This window comes from Trachurus trachurus (assembly GCF_905171665.1).
Source record: "Trachurus trachurus genome assembly, chromosome: 13".
Classification (NCBI taxonomy): domain Eukaryota; kingdom Metazoa; phylum Chordata; class Actinopteri; order Carangiformes; family Carangidae; genus Trachurus; species Trachurus trachurus.
In genome coordinates this window covers 12732427-12749261 of record NC_139892.1, presented here as the reverse complement: position 1 = coordinate 12749261, position 16835 = coordinate 12732427, and the positions used below count along the sequence as shown (strand labels likewise).

Below are 16835 nucleotides of genomic sequence, written 5' to 3'. Positions count from 1 at the left end.
GATCATCTGCTCTGACATGTCATACATCACATCCCCCGCGCTCATTAGATCTACTGTAGTCGCTCTTTTAGTCGCTCATTCCATTTCTGTCCATCTGTCTCAACACGGCGCCGACACCGCCGCCGTACAACACTTACGATGTGACGCATGGGTGATAATGTGTTTCCAGAGTCACTTCACCTTCTGTGCGCTGAGGCCAGAGGTGAAACAGCTACAAAGTAAATGTTTATGGAGTAAAAAAAAAAAAAAGCAACTGGATAACAAGTGTTTACCGTTTCATCATCACTGAGTGTTTGTTTGTGTTTTATGCTTTTTACATTGTTGTGTGCAAGTGTGTGTTTTCTGTTCTGACTACTGTTCCCTTCATCTCTGCAGGATGATGCAGACCCGGAGGATGACATGACCATCAGAGAGGTGAGATACAAACACACACACTCCCCCTACCTCCTCAAGCTCTGTAAGATTACTTATACATGATGTTTGCATATTTCATTTATTAACCTACTGTATTGATTTCTAATGTAAAGAGACTTGCACTGTAGTCTTTATCACTAACTGAGCACAAACCTGCAAAGATATGTTGATGCTGATGCTGATGCTGATGCTGATGCTGATGCTGATGCTGATGCTGTTTCTAAGGCCCACGAAGGAGAATAAGGGCTATCTCCAGCTGTGGATTAACACACTTTTGTTGCTGTATTGACTCTTTACAGTCAAATTGTTGAAATATTAGTAAAACTACGATGTGGTAAAGTGCAAAAAATGTGTCGCAATGAATCATGGTACCACAAAGGAAAAAACAAGATGTGAAAACAGGTGCATTATGACCAAAAAGTAAGATCCGTGCACTTTTTCTTCAGGTAGTAAAAGTTTCTTGTGACCTGCTGTTGTCTATGTTTCCACCTAAAGTCACAAGAAGATTATGCAAATCAGGCCAATGGTGATGCAGGTTATCGTTTCCAGTTCCCGCTGTACATCGTCGTCTTTTATATAAACGCTGAGCGAGGCCTGCAGCTTGTTGTCAGTCTGTCTGTCGTAATTTTTCTTCTTGGACTCCATCTTGAAAAAACGCAGAATCAAAACTAAACAGTCAGCTGCAGCTGCTTTTTTAGAAACAGATCAGTTTCCACAGTGTGTGTGTGTGTGTGTGTGTGTGTGTGTGTGTGTGTGTGTGTGTGTGTGTGTGTGTGTGTGTGTGTGTGTGTGTGTGTGTGTGTGTGTGTGTGTGTGTGTGTGTGTGTGTGTGTGTGTGTGTGTGTGTGTAAAGTTTCTCAAAAAGTTCTTGGTCCCTGGAGAAAATTCCTGAAAAATAACCTAAATTCCCATTTTTCCCAACTGCAACATGAACGTTATAATAACCACACACTATTAAGCAACAGTTAAGTATTCATTTATCATTTATAAAGTCTTACTTTGATATCACACAGATATAAATGATTAATTCTATAATGAGCTCGTCTATATTGTGATTAATTGTTGTATTTTTGTGCCTGATAAATGATGGATTCAGCATTTATAGATAATTAAGCTTTATATCAATCACTAATCAGTTATTTAGTCGATGTCAGTGGTCCATAAGATCATTAATAAAGTGCCAGTAGATTATCAATAAACTATTTAAAGGGATAGTTCAACATTTTGGCAAATTGGCCCATTGACATAATCCCTATACTCATAACAGTAGGTTCGTTACCTTTAATTGTCGCTGCAAGCTATTTTTAGAACGCTGCTCAGTGCTACGCTACAGAGGCTCATGGGATTTCTTGATTTCCCTCATCAAACTCATCAATTACACAATCCAACAACTGCAAAATGCTCTGGTAGACAAGTTGTGACCTGCACATTCACCACGCTATGAGATAGGAACAGAAAGTTAACAGAGTTGTTTTAGAGGTAAATTCAGAGTCTGCTTGCTGAAAAACTGCTCTTGACAGGAACACGCATCAGCGGTTTTGCATGAATTTACCTCTAAAACAACTCTGTCTCGTAACGTTCTGTTATTATCTCATAGCGTGGTGAATGTGCAGGTCACAACTTGTCCACCAGAGCGTTTTGGAGTTGTTGGATTGTGTATTTGAAAACAAGAAATCCCATTAGCCTCCGTAGCGTAGCTCTGAGCAGCTCGCGGCTCTGCTCCGCTGTTCTAAAAATAGCTTGCACCGACAAATAAAGGTAACGAACCTACTCCTAAGACTATAGGGTTTATTCTAGGGATGCACCGAATAATCGGTAACCGAATATATTCGGCCGAATATTGCAAAAAAAAGCAACATTCGGCCTTCGGTGGAATGAGCGCAAAGCAAGGCCGAATATTAACACACAAAAAAAGTCTGATAACTACGCGATCCCGCGATGATCGAAACGGCAGCTTAAACCCCATTGAGCTTTATTAGTAAGTGACTCCTACTGCTGGAAAAACAACAGCAACAAGAGCAGTGGGGGGGGGGGAAGCTGCACAGCGACCGCGAGTCGCACGTTGCACGTCGCTCCAAGAGCCCGGTGCGTCCTGTCTGCAGCGGAGACACGGCTTCACGTCGGGTTACGCCGTAGGTACGCCGTCGCCGCGACACAGAAGCATAAACCAGGCTGAGGAGACCGTTCCCGTAGGAACGCGCCATTTTATAAATCATTTAAAAACCAAACACCCTGAACGGCATGCTGAGTACAAGAGGGAGAGACGGCTGCAGCAGTTCAAACGAAAGCTCCTCGTCCCAGCATGTCGCCCACTCCGTCCGTGGCCGACAGCTTTTAAAACAGTGTTTCCCAACCTTGGGTTCTGGACCCCACGTGGGGTCGCCTGAAATTCAAATGAGGTCGCCTTAAATGTCTAGTAACCTAATTGATGAATTAAAAAAAATCTGACCAAGAAAGGTTAGGAACCACTGTTTTAAAAGACACTTGGGTTTTTTTGGAATGTACTTGCATAGATCTTTCAGCACTCACAATGGGCCGATATAAATGAAAAACTTTATTTAACTTCTTGTGCTTTTTTGATGAGCAACGGCAACTGGAATATTCAAAAACTGTCAGAATAGTCAATAAACATTAACTTTATTTGAAAATTAAGTTTAAAAAAATATTTTATTTAAAAACTTTATAACCACTTTCGGTATTCGGTATTATTCGGTTATTCGGCCAAGCGTTTTGATTTTATAAGTCTGTAAATTATGGATTCATTATTAATGATTAATAGTGTGTAGTTATGGACAAGAGTGAATGTGTTACTCAGATCGGTTCATTGATGTGTTCTTGATATTTTTTTAGACAATAACAAATCTGTGTGGCACTAGGGAAGCAGACCCGTCCGTCATTGATAATTAATAGCAGGTATTGATGTTTGGTTGCTGATCTATCGACAGGAGGAAACAGACCCAGTTTGATCCCATCGGCTTCAACAAACTCGAACCTCGTCTCAGCGTTCGATGACGTCACGCACTACCCCCCCCCCAGATTTCTCAATATCCCCAGACGGATAGATTACCCCGGAGTCTTATATTTTTGGATATGACATCATTCATAATTCATCCATCAACAGCACCTCTCATTTCCTCTCTGTCAGCCGCACATTCCTCACGCTTCCCTCCTCCTCCTCCTCCGTCCCCTCTTTGTCTCTTTTTCTTTTTTCCTCCCCCCCACTCACCGTTCATTCGCTCCCATACATCTGCCGTGTCATCGTTTCGTTATCCCCCACCTCCACCTCCACCTCCACCTCTGCCTCCACCGTCACCGTTCACTTCTGCTCGTCCTGCGTCTGGGGTGATTTATAGAGTCGTTCAGCGCGGTGTCCGGTCCATTGATTGTCTATCAGAGGGAGGTGATCTGTCAGGAGGTTGTGTGGGATTATTCACCGGCTTTGACTCCTGATTAGTGACTGACACCAGACATAAAGACGTCGTCTGTTAACAGCAGCTATCACACACTCTGACGGGTGGAACTGGAACACAAAAAAGAGAGTTTCCTAGTATTGAGATGTGTGATGAATACACTCTTGTTTAGAAAGGTTTATCCTTGTGGAAAAGCTTTAGGATGGATTTGAGTACCGTTCATTTAAATTAGATCAAGCATAAAATATGACCACTTGTGCAATACTGTATTGTGTCGGTCCCCCTTTTGTGATGCACTGTGTTTCCTGACACCTTTCTATCAGAACCAGCGTGAACTTCTTCAGCAGTTTGAGCAACAGTAGCTGGTCTGTTGATGCAGCCTTCACTTCCTCACGTACATGAATGAGCCTTGGCCCCGACCCTTTACCCTGTGGCCCTGTGGTTCACCACGGTCCATTCCTTCCTTGGACCAGTTTTAGTAGATCCTGACCACTGCAGACCGGGAGCGACCCACAAGAGCTGCACTTTTTCAGATGATCTGGCCCAGTCTTCCTTGTCAAACTCGCTCAAATCCTCACACTTGCCCCATTTTTGCTGCTTCGAAAAGCTGGAACACACCAAGACGGTCAGGGAGAGACGGACGAGGTTGGGTACGCGTCTGTTCGGTGTGTTCAGCTCCGTCGGGATCGCGCAGAAGCCGCCGGGCCTGAATCAACATGAAGCGTCAACCATTGGAGGATTAGAGCCATCGGATACTCCGATTGGCTGTGTGCTAGCTACTGTATGACCATACCGATTCTGATCTGATCGGTGTATGTCCAAGAAGACGTGTGCATATCTGTCGGCTCATGTACAGTATGTTTAAATTATGTCACTATCCACACGTTTTCGAACATCACAAAAGGAAGCCGGTTATGCTCAACCAGTGGAACTGTATGTTTACATTTCCATGGTTTCAATAGCTGTCGCAGTGAACGCATAGAGGAGCTCAGACGACAAACTTTGAGTGCAAAGTGTGCATCAACCTGTGAGGACGACGCCACTTCAACAAGAAAGACACAGCAGAGCCCTGTTTATTGACTAGTCTGTAAATGCTGCAAAACTCTCATTGCTCATTTCTTCTTCTTCCTCTTCTGTGTTTTTTCTTCTTTGGTGCAGATTTCAGAGTGGGAGGAGAAGCAGCTTGATGAGCAGGTCAACTTCAACAACTGTAAGATCGACCCCGCCCCGTTCCAGCTGGTGGAGCGCACGTCGCTGCACAAGGTCTGATTACAAACACAGCTGCTGTCCAACCTCTGTGTGTGTGTCTTCATGTGTGTGTGTGTGTGTGTGTGTGTGTGTGTGTGTGTGTGTGTGTGTGTGTGTGTGTGTGTGTGTGTGTGTGTGTGTGTGCATCCTTTCTCCTACTATAAGCAGGTGCGGTGTGTTCAGTGTTGTGATACCTCTGAATCCGATTGATTGTGATTCGCTGGTGTAGAATAACGGCTTCAGTTCATGGGGACATGCGCATCAGCAGTTACTCATTGATTTAGTCGAGTCGAGTTTGTTTGTGAAGCAGCCACAAGGCCGAACGACAACGAGGAGAACGACTGACTCTCAGCGTCTCAACGTTATAGACACAAAGGCGACGAGATACAAAAGAGCTGCTGCAGGACTAAAAAAAGACACATAGATGAGGTTTAAAAATAGAAACAGAAGAGGGAATAAAGTAGAAGAGAAGAATAAAAGTCTGAAACCTTGAGTCAAAAGACTTTTCTATAGTTATTCTCATGGTTTCTAATGTGGACAACCTCTAGACATAACCACTGGCCTAGAAATCAACTTTAACATAATGATATAATGCCTGAACCTGAACCTGAACCTTGACCACAGTCTCATTATAATGAGTTTATTTATATAAAGTACTTTTCTTTTCTGCTTTACAAGGAAAGTAAAACCACATTCATAATAAAAACAATAGTAAACGATATAAATAAAACAGAAATCCAGAGGTTAAAACTTACTGAGTGATGATGTCTTTGGTCCAAATGTCCTCACAAAGCAGAAAAAAAAACACGCAAACACACACTGAGTCGAGTTTTTTCCTCCGTGTGAAGGAGAAAAGTGAGAAAACAACCTCATGAAAGCAGCTTTAGTTCTTCAGAGCTCGTCCACCACACTCACACAAACACACACACAAACTCTGGCGTTGTGGTTTGGTTTTGCCGGCGGCTGTGGTACTGCCTAATGTCGTCCATTCATAATGTTACCTGCTGCACCACACACACATAAACACACACGCACACACCCTTTGTGTCCTCTGGGCTCGGTGTGAATACTCTTTAAACATTTAAGAGAGGGATCCTGCACCAATCCATCTCACCCCCGCCCTCCACTGCACACTGCCAAAAGCCAATACCACGCACAATCTCCCTCAGCATATTAAACACCGCCCTACGCCCCTATGTACAGGCCCGAGTGTGTGTGTGTGTGTGTGAGTGTGTGGTGTGTGTGTAGTTCTTCCTTGCTCTCTCAGAATCTGGTCGCCATTCATCCTGTGCTCCTTACTCTTATTGTGTTGTTTGTTGTTTGTTGTTGTTGTTGTGCGTCTTATATAATAACAGACTAATCTACTTCCTCTGAATATTAAAATACAATATGTGTCTTTGAGTTTTGGCCTGAAGCTGCTGTCGGTTCATGTGAGGTGGAGGAAAACAGGGGTAAATCATTCATTGAATTACAAGCATCATATGAAATATTCATATATGTATCAGAGCTGTATAATAACAAGTGAATGCAGATCCCTTATGCTACTTTATTATACAGGATTAACACATATTCTGTCATTTTGACCTTTGACCCAATCTGCAGTTTAATCCGGCTAAACCATCTCTGCTATTATTATTATCATTTGACCATATTTTCTCTAATTCTTAATGCAGTATTTTGCCCGATTTAGCTCTTGGCTAACTTTCATCTGTTTCATTTCACAAAGCAGCACATTTGTCCATTATTAAACACTTGGAAAAAAAGATCCCATGATCTTATGCAAATTAAAATGTGCCATCAATTTACTAAATATGTGAATCGATTGTCATCCCTAACATATACAATAATCATCAATGTGAACTTATGAAGAGTTGTTGCTCCGCCGTCACCATTTTGGCAGTGTCTGACTCCGCCCCCCGACTTCTAGCTAGTCTAAAATGGGCAAAGAGGAGGAGCACAAGACAAACTCCCAACCTCCTGTCACTCAAATAGGCCACGCCCCCACTCAATTATGCAGAACTTTAATCGTCAATAAATGTTACAGAGTTACTGTATTGTATGTAAACAGGTGGTAGACATGTTTGTTTCTGCTGCAGAGTTGGACATTTTAACATGTAAGTCTATGGAGATTCACTCTAGTGGCCATTAGAGGACCTGCAGGTGTTCATGCGTCTGTGTTGGTTTTATTTCTTTAAGTCTTGAAGGTTCCTCATTGGTCGTCGTGGATCTCTAATAGTATTGATTTTACCCATCACTGTCCACTAATGGGCCCCGGCCTTTCAGTGTCCACAAAACCACTGTTACTGGTATAGACTTCCTGTCTCTGGCTTTTCTGGGCTGTGCCTCTGAAACCAACTGAAACCACATTTCCCAAAATCCTCTTCACCATTGTGTAAACCGTTTTTAGTCTGATTAGAAGAAGAGGACAAAACGATCCCCAATGATCCCAAACACTGAGTGATGATGACACCGTTAATCAGGTGAATGAATAGCAGCTGTACTAGATGTGAATGGGTTGAAATAGAGGTGACACTCCAACCCCCCCACATCGAGTCCCCAGAGAGGGTAAAATATCCTCCTGTGTGGGGGGTTCGGGCGGTGGTTGAAGGGGTAGATTACATTACAGCTGGGTCTCTGCCTAAAAACACTTAACAATCTTTTCAATCAATGTCAAACGTCCCATTAAACGTTAAAAGGGTCCAGAACTAAAAGTCCAGTTGGCGTCGGTCCTGCTGAAGTGTTCTCTTCTGTTTTTTTTTTCGTTTTTTTGGGTTGTTTTTGGTTTGTTTTTTTACAGCCCACTGTCGTCCACGGTGACTCCAGCGGTGAGGATGAGATTAAATGAAACTTTAATGGTTCCTGTGGGGAAACTGAGTAATCGCATCAGCTAATGCAGCACTAATAGACCAGAGAGGTTTTAATACACAGAGCAAAAAAAAAAAAAAAAGCAGGGTCATGGGATCATAGAGGAGCGACATTTATCACCACAGGAACGCTAAGTAAAAAATAAATAAATAGATGAATCAATGAACAGAAGAATAATGACATGAGTGACACATAATGAAGAGCTGCGCGTCCACAGAACATTTTAGCTCCATTGTTTTTGTCATATTGTTGTTGTTGTTGTTGGGTTTTTGTTTTAAAGACAAAGAAGAAGTTCCTCCAACATGACAGAAGAAAGAAATGTTGTGACAGTTTCCACGTGTGTAGGGTGAATAAATGTCCCCTCAATAAATAAAATAAAATAGAATTAAGTAAATGATGGAATTGGCTTCAACTCCATCTTAATATTTACATCCTTAGATACGAGATAAGATAAGATAATTTAAAATAAGAATATTTACATGAATTATAAAATAAAAATCTTTTGCCTGAAAGTATTTAAGAATAAAACTAAGTAAAAACACACAGACTTTATACTTTATAAAAACAAATTTTCTCAACCTGCATTTGACCCAGTTCATGAAACACCTGTCGCAGGTTAATGTGTGGTCGTCTCTCTCTCTATATCAACGCTAAACTTTAAATATTCCTTTTAAAATCACTTCCCCCAGACTCTTTAAGATACTCCAAGACGTTTGCTTTTGGTTATAAAAGAGTCTCATATTAATCTACATTACCCACTTGTTAATGGGCCACCGGATCGCTAGTTTATGGTCGGAACTACGATGGTATCTGATCGTCTTCCAACCTCCGACTTTCCTTCTTGATCAATGAAAACATTCTTGAAAAATGGCTTTGCTTTCGTCCGTCTTGTGCCTGTCCAAGAATTTCACCGTGCGCGCAGAGGCTCATGGGAAATTGAAAACACTCACGCTTTCCAAAACTACTCGTAGTCCCTTTAAAATACTTAATTTCCGTCTTATAAATGTAGAAAATATTGTTTATTTAGAAAGTTAAACTCCAGGAAACAAGATTTCTCTCTACTTCATGTTGTGTAAATCGTCTATTTCTACATGTCGCCTTCAGTATTTGGCCTTTTCTCACATTAATAAATCGATTTATATAGAAATAATTGATGAGCTTCAGCTGTTTCTTCAGATGTGGTCTTTGTGAAGTCTGAGCCACAGTGAGACGTTCTGGTCTGTGGAGAGATGTTTTTATTGTGTGATGCCCACCACCTGTTGCTTAGCAACCGTGACAACAACAACTTCATCTTAATGTTTTAAGGCTCTTAGGTTTTTGTTTGTTTTTCCAACAGGGTAAGGGTGAGTTTTTCTAATCAACATTTATCCAACCTCCAGACCAGGTCGGGTCTGGTACAGATAATCCGACCTCTGGTCTTTGAATGCAGCAGGACTTTACTTTGTTGCTATGGTTTTTCTCTTTATGACCTAATTTCTCACCCTCACATAGGCTATAAAAACGGCGGCTCTCTCTCATGTCACAAGGTCGTCTGAGGGTTTCTCTTTCTCCGGCCTCTATCAGCTTTTTACCTTTACAACGGAAATTCTCTGAATGTCCCTGAAGTGGTCGTTTCCCATTTTTCCAGTTGAATATGTGAGAAGCTGAATGAACCTGGTGTGAACGGAGCCGTCACTGTTGGATAATTGAAATCAGTGATGCAGGAAACCACAGCTCTTTACTGTATCTACTGGTTTCTACTGGTTTCTATTGTGTTTCTAATTGTCTCCATCCTCTTCCTCCTCCTCCTCCTCTCACAGACTCACACCATCTTCTCCCTGTTGGGCCTCGACCACGCCTACGTCACCAGCATCGGACGTCTCATCGGGGTGGTGTCCCTCAAAGAAGTAAGACTCTTCTTCTTCCTCATATGTGTGTGTGTCTTTGTTTCTTCTTCAACTAAAAAGTCGTGACTGTCGTCGTTCACACTGGCAACACATTCACTGCTTTTGTGACTGTAAAATCACTGTCACCGCTGTGCACAGACACACACACAGACATTTCAATCAGCATCGATTCCTCCTCCCTCTGTCTTTTATGTACTGTGACAGACAAAAGGCTGCTTAATATTGCTGTCTCTTTCTGTTGTCTCTCTTGTCTGTCCCCCCTCCCCCCTCCTCTCACCTCCTCACCCCCCTCCCTCTCTCCATCCATCTGCGCTGCCTCACAAACAACTGGGTTAAAAAAAAAAAAAAAACCTCTCTCTCTCTCTCTCTCTCTCTCTATGAATTGTCCATGAAGTGGCGAGAGGATTGTTGCTAAGTGCAGCGCTGCTCGTCCGTCCCTGACATTTAGTCTCTTTTTTCCAGCAGACAAAAAAATACCCCCCCCCCCCCCCTCTCCACCACCACACCTCTACACCATAACCCCCCACCCATTCTGCAGACACTCTGTTATATCACACCACAGCCTCTCTGCTCCATACAGACAAAGAGGCATCACTGGGATGTTTAGTTTCGTCACTGCAGCAGCGTCCAGACGTTGTTGTTTTAGTTTTTTTTTTAGTCCTCATCAACCAAATGAGAAACTTGGCAAAACTTGTCAAATTCAAGAACGCACTCTCAGACAGAGAGAGAAGTGAGTGAGTGATGGGACGAAGGAGACGAAAAAGAGTCTGAACCTTCACCTCCACACGGCGTCGGGAGACTGAACGATACACAATCTGATAAAGTGTGGATAGTTGTTGAAGCTGCAACATGAGGAAACATGCAAACAGATAAAAAGCAAACAAATACCTGTCACTGTCGGTGCATGAATACATAACATAATAATCCATATTAATAACTGATAAGTGGTAGAAAGAAAAAGAGCTGATAAAGATGCTGAGAATATATTTTTCACTCTTAATTGTCAGATATCAGATTCTACTAAAAGTACTAAACATGATTCCACAGGAAATGCTTTTATTTTGAAGGTGCTGAGAGAAGAAGTTGGATTTCTGTTCTCAATCAAAACTAAATTGTCTTGTTGACATATCGTATTATCTATTATTGTAATAGTATTCACTTTGGTTATCTATCAGGTAATCATGTTTATTTGTTATTATAATCATGATTTATGACATTATCTGTTAATATGCACTAGTAACATTTACAGTATATTTGTAGATTACTTTTTACATATTCACATATTTGTACTCTACCAACTTCTTTCATATTTCTTAAATTATTCCTTTTTTAATCATTAGGGAGAGATGCACCGAAATTCTGTTCATATAATCATAGTTTACGTTATAATTTGTTAATATAATCATATTCTTTTTTTCAATACATCATAGGTATAATCTAGTTTTATTATCACAGTTTTAAAATAGTTAAAAACATTTCACATACCCAGTCACCTTGTAGCACTGGCTGTAGATCTTGTCCTGTTGTCTGAAGGGAGTCTGACATGGACGTCATGGTGCTGGTAGATTATAAACTGTATTGATGAGTAATCAATAGAGTTTAATACCAATGACTGATGCTCTCAAGTCCTGTCTGTGTCTGTATGAGTCAGGGCGACTTTATTTCCCGCACCAGGACACTTTACATCATAAAAGACACAGATTTCCAATAACAAGAGTGAAGAGAACAGAAATAAAAGGTAAAATAAAATAAAATGAAATTACAATTTTAAATTCAGCATTAATAACAGCCGCAGTGCAGACTGGAGGTGTAAAGTTGATCTGACCTCATGCGTGACTTTGTTCCAGCACGATAATAAAACACATGAATCAAGCTGTTCTGACTTGAGCACAAAAGAAGCTGCTGACGTCTTTTCCTCTGAGGCAGCGTTCGTTTCTCTGACCCAGAGTTCGGTCACTCGTTCGTAGGAGGAACACGCGTTAATGGACGAGCCGTGACCTCACTCTGTGGTGCACGTCACCCTCTGACCATGAAATACCACCACCACCACCACCTCCGCCATTTTTATTTCACCAGCTCACAACAGACTCAAACTGCATGATCGAACTCTGTGCAGCCGTGTCGGAGTTCACACTTTCATTTCACAGGAGTCGAGACACTGAGGATTGAATATAGAACACAAACACTGAACTTTATTTAGAAAACTGATTCATCAGCTCCAGAGAGCCATGTACATGAACCTTCAGTCAGTGTGGTGATGTCATCTGACTGGTTTCATGAGCTCTCCTTTTGATGCTGCATCGTCTTGTCTCGTGTCTCCTCCATGTTTAATATTTTGAATATTGGATGTTTTTGGATGCATCTGTTTCCCTCTCTCACTCTCTTTCACTGTAGCTGTGATGAAGACAAAACTTTTCCCCCCAAAATAAACAGTTTTCAGATTTTGTTCTGTAGGATTTTGTGACATCAGAACAAGACTTTATTCTTATATTAGTAGTTTTACAGATTGTATCTTTGGTTTTTGTTCTAAATTGGCTCCATTTTACAGGTGATTTACCGTACATGTATTTCATTATATCATTCATATGACAAATATATGATATGATATGATATATATGGTAATGTTATTTATTCACTGTAGATGTTGAGCAGGAAACATTCAGCCAACACTGAAAACTAGCTCAAGTAAACTAAAGAGTTTTAATGTGATTTCAGCATCATAACTCTAATGACTCTGTTGGACAGTGAACGAAATCTTCACTTTCACCTTCAACATATCCAACAAATGTTGGAGATAAAATGTCGTTTAACCAGAAACTGTTACAGTAAATGCATCATCTCAACCTGTCAGCATTTTTTTTTTCTTTGGATGAAACGCTAAAGCAGAAATTTCACCTGCCCACATCTGTCAATCATAGTAATAATAATAATATCGATAAGAATACCACTTTAAGTTGTTGTTGTTAAAGTGAACATACCCGCGTGACTCCTCCTCTGACCTCTGACCTCTGACCGTCCCTGTCTCTCCTCCTGCAGCTCCGTAAGGCCATCGAGGGCTCGGTGACGGTGAAGGGCGTGAAGGTCCGTCCTCCTCTGGCCAGTTTCCGTGACAGCGGCACCAGCAGCAGCGAGAACGAGGCCACCGAGCTCCACAAGCTGTGGGACCGCCACAAGAGCCTGTCGCTGCCCCGCGAACACACACCCTCCGAGTCCGACGAGAAATCCCAGTAGAGGAGAGGAAGAGGAGGAGGAGGTGGAGGAAGAAGAGGAGGAAGTGGAGGAGGAGGAGGAGGAGGAGGAGTGAGGCATTGAAGTCTTAAATCCCCCAAAGCCACAAACATGCAAAAAAATCCTCAGGGCTTAGGATCAATATTTAATTCTGGGAAGAGTCGTAACTGCTACGCCGACCTCCTCCACTCCTCACCTGCTCCTCCTCCTCTTCCTCCCACCATCCCTCTCTCCTCTGGAGCTTTGCACTGACCACTCCACAGGAGGGTGAACCACATCTCCCCCTGAGCTCCTGCTCTCCAGCCAACGTGGATCAGAGGAGCGAGGAGAAGGAGGAGGAGGAGGAGGAAGAACAAACAAAAAAGACGCATGATCATGATGGTGGAGTTCAACGAAGGGACCGGGCTGAGTCTTCAAAAAAAAACAACAAACAAAAAAACTCAAAAGAAAAAAAAAAGGGATGTTTCTTTACTTTTAGCTCATGTGTCTTCAGAGTCGTGATCAAAGTTTGGACCTGAAGGAGTTTTTCCTTTTGAACGAGTCTTCCAGAGAAATACGAATGATGGCCAGGAAGAATAAATAAGTGTGTGTGTGTGAGAGAGAGAGACAGAGAGAGTGTGTGTGTGTGAGGTGAGAAAATGTGAGCGTGCGTGACGAAGGAGGTAGCAAACGACTATTTCTTATACGATTTTTATTATTATTATAATTGTTGTTATTGTTATTATTATTATTATTGCCTGTAGGACACATTTCAGTTTTTGTTTTCTTTTGTTTTTTTCTGACTGATCAGGTCGTCTGGGTTTAACTGGAAATATTTTTGCGCCATTTCTTTCGTCGAGCGTCGTCATGACAGCTGCCTTAGTCTCTTCTTTTTCTGTGTTTTTCAACTCATTTGTTTGTTTGTTTTCTTTTCGCTCGTCTCATCTCGTCTCATCATCGTCAGGTGGAGAGTCCGGTCTATGCAAAAGCAGACGACAAAGCACCTGTAGCTCCATTTCTTTTTTCTTTCTTTCCTTTTTTTTAAGATTATTTTTTCATAACGTACACACTCCTCACATCACAAGAAAACACACACACAGCGACGCACTCCCCACAGCCGAGGTTTTTCTGTTTATCTAAATATAGCTCTTAATAACCGTTTCAGAGGAGGAGGATGGAGGAGGAGAAGGGGGGAGGATGGAGGAGGGGGGCTGAAGAGGGCAGGAAGAGAGGGAGGGAGGGAGGGAGGGAGTAAATGGATGGCTGAAAGACTGAAGACATCAGCTGCTGTGGTTCACTCTGAGTGAGCGGAGGCAATTTGATTAATGTGGACCAGAAAAAAAAAAACAGGAAACAGGAAAAGTGACCAGTAGCGAAGCTTCGAGTGAGATTCAGCCAATAGGAAACCAGCCAGCCTCAAACCAGGAAGTGCGGCAGCGGACGTGACAGAAAACGTATGAGTACTGTGTATTTAAAAATTCATGTCCGCTGGAGCCTCCTCCGTCTTCTCCATCTTCTCCACCTCCATATTTATTATTCTACCTTTTCTCTCCTGTGCACTGTTTGTCCTTCACAACACTCCCCCCCTCCCCCTCCCTCCTTCTACCCCTCCACTGTTTGGATGCCTTAATAATAATAATAATAAAAAAGAAAACTCACTCCCACACTCACTGACTCTCACTCTCAGCTTCCTCGTTGTTTCCACTGCATGGATGAACTTTTTCTTTCCGGCGCCGTCGCCTTTTTAAAAACAACGACAGCATGACTTCTGCATGAGAGGCAAGCGCATGTGGATTGATTTTTTTTTTTTTTTAATGGGATCCGAAACCAAAAAAACACAAAAACGAAGAGAAACGCGATTGAACGATGTGTCGTCTTCCTGTCGTCTGCCATCGTGTGCCTGCGTGTTTTTATTATCTTATCTTATTCAAGCTATTTTTTTTTTTTTTTGGCGTCTTCCATTCACCCAATGAGCTTTATCTGTTGACTGATGTAAAACCAGGGGGTGTGGTCTTAGTTATACTTACAGATTAATATATTTAACATCATTCCTGTAATATAAAATCATAATTGAATGTCTTAACCAATCTGATTTTTTTAAGGGGTTGTTATTATATGATGTTTGATGATTTTTAATGTTGATTCTCATGCTGTCCTTTATGTTGTTTTGTTTTTGTTCATGTTGATGTGTCTGAAACATTTCTAAGACTTTTTTTTCTTTTTTGTAAATTGCAATTAAAACACTATTATTATTATTATCGTTGGGGTCAAAGGTCACAGAATGTAAAGCCGAGGGTCCGGTGTGTGTGGTCTGTTAGCGTTAGCGTTAGCATGTTCATTCCACAAGTGCCTGCATCAACTCCTCTGACTGTATCAACGGGAACAAGCAAATAACAAAACAGAAACGTGGAGGAAAGAGGGTGGGATGATGTGTGTGTGTGCAGCTGTCACCGTGGCAACCTGTTGTCACCGTCGTCTCACACATGCATACACTCTCTCCCTCCCTCCCTTCTTCCCTCACCCTTTTTCCCTACCTCCCCCCCTCACCCCCAGGGACTGACTGACTGATTTCTTTTTTGCTTTTCACCACAACATATTTCATTTGCCACCACACTCTACTGAGGTAGAAGATGCATATTTATTAGTCTCTATTAATCAAAAGTAGAATTTTTCTTTTTTCTTTTCTTTTTTTGTTGTTTCATTTCTTTTTATGGATGATTTATTTGTTGGTAATCGATTTTTTGTGCAATAACGGTTGTTCATCTCACTTTGTAACCCAGTTTTAATCGATGACATGAATGCGAGATAACCTTATTTTTGTAAAGAAAAACCTGAAAAGTGTAAAAAGTATAACGTATGTATATGAGGAGAACTTGACGCTCCGGTGTGATGAAAAGCAATGCTCATGTTCAAAAAGAGACATGAAAGAAGAGAAGAGAGGGAGGGAGGGAGGGAAGGGAGGGGAGGGGGTTTCCCAGAAGCCTCAGCGAATACTGGAGTCAGCAATTTACTCATCGCATGTCGACTTTTGGGAAACCTTCTCCGTCTGGTCTCTGAAGGCTTTCTGGTGAATCCTGCTGCATGGACCGTAGCCGGCGCTCTTGTACAAGAACCCCCACCATGAAGAGCTGACTCTGGGTCAGTTTTATCACCACCGACCTTCTGAGGAGCCTTTGATAAGACCTGATCTGATATCAGCTGTCGAAGGCGGGCGAGGGGGAGTGGGGGTCTTCTCTCTGCTCTTATAAACTGTACATACTGGACGCTGCCTTTGTTATGGCAACTTCCCCTTCCACCCCTATAACCCCCCACCTGACCCCCGAGGGCCGAAAACAGAAGGAGCTGAACAAAACCCAGAGCTTATTTTTCACACAGAAAAATGAAACTTTGTTTTGTATATCAGGGATGAATAAATTGGATTTTAACAAACAAGTATGTTGTTGACGTGTTGTCTCATTTTGTCCCAGAATCTGCAGCTGTTTTTTTTCTCCTCTTAGCAACAGCTGGAAAACACCTGGAGTGGATGTTTACGTCCCCATGCTCATCCTCCCAGAGGAAACACACAATGTTCAAAACTAGTACATTTTGTCCCCAAATCTCTGTAAAGCCGTGAGAGTAGGAGTCTTCACTAACATTTGTTCCTGACTCTGCTTTCTGATTGGACCAAAGGTTGACCCTAAACACTTGTTTTAATAGACAAACATTTGAAGTTAAACTCACTGAATAAAGATGGAATGAGGCGTATTGTACGGTGGCCCTGAGGGCTCAACACACTGCGACTTGAGAAAATCTTCATCAACACATG

General features: G+C 42.0%; 1 protein-coding gene across 1 annotated transcript in view; it reads left to right on the top strand.

The window, feature by feature from the left end:
• LOC310996423 (chloride channel protein 2-like) overlaps positions 1-16377 on the top strand; it is a 165392-nt gene extending 149015 nt beyond the window's left edge. The window contains exons 20-23 of the mRNA XM_083985815.1: positions 376-414; positions 4983-5087; positions 9737-9823; positions 12860-16377. Of these exons, the coding sequence (XP_083841941.1) occupies positions 376-414; positions 4983-5087; positions 9737-9823; positions 12860-13054 (426 nt within the window). The 3' untranslated portion in view covers positions 13055-16377. The remainder of the gene's footprint in view (positions 1-375; positions 415-4982; positions 5088-9736; positions 9824-12859) is intronic.
• The last annotated feature ends 458 nt before the right edge of the window (positions 16378-16835 follow it).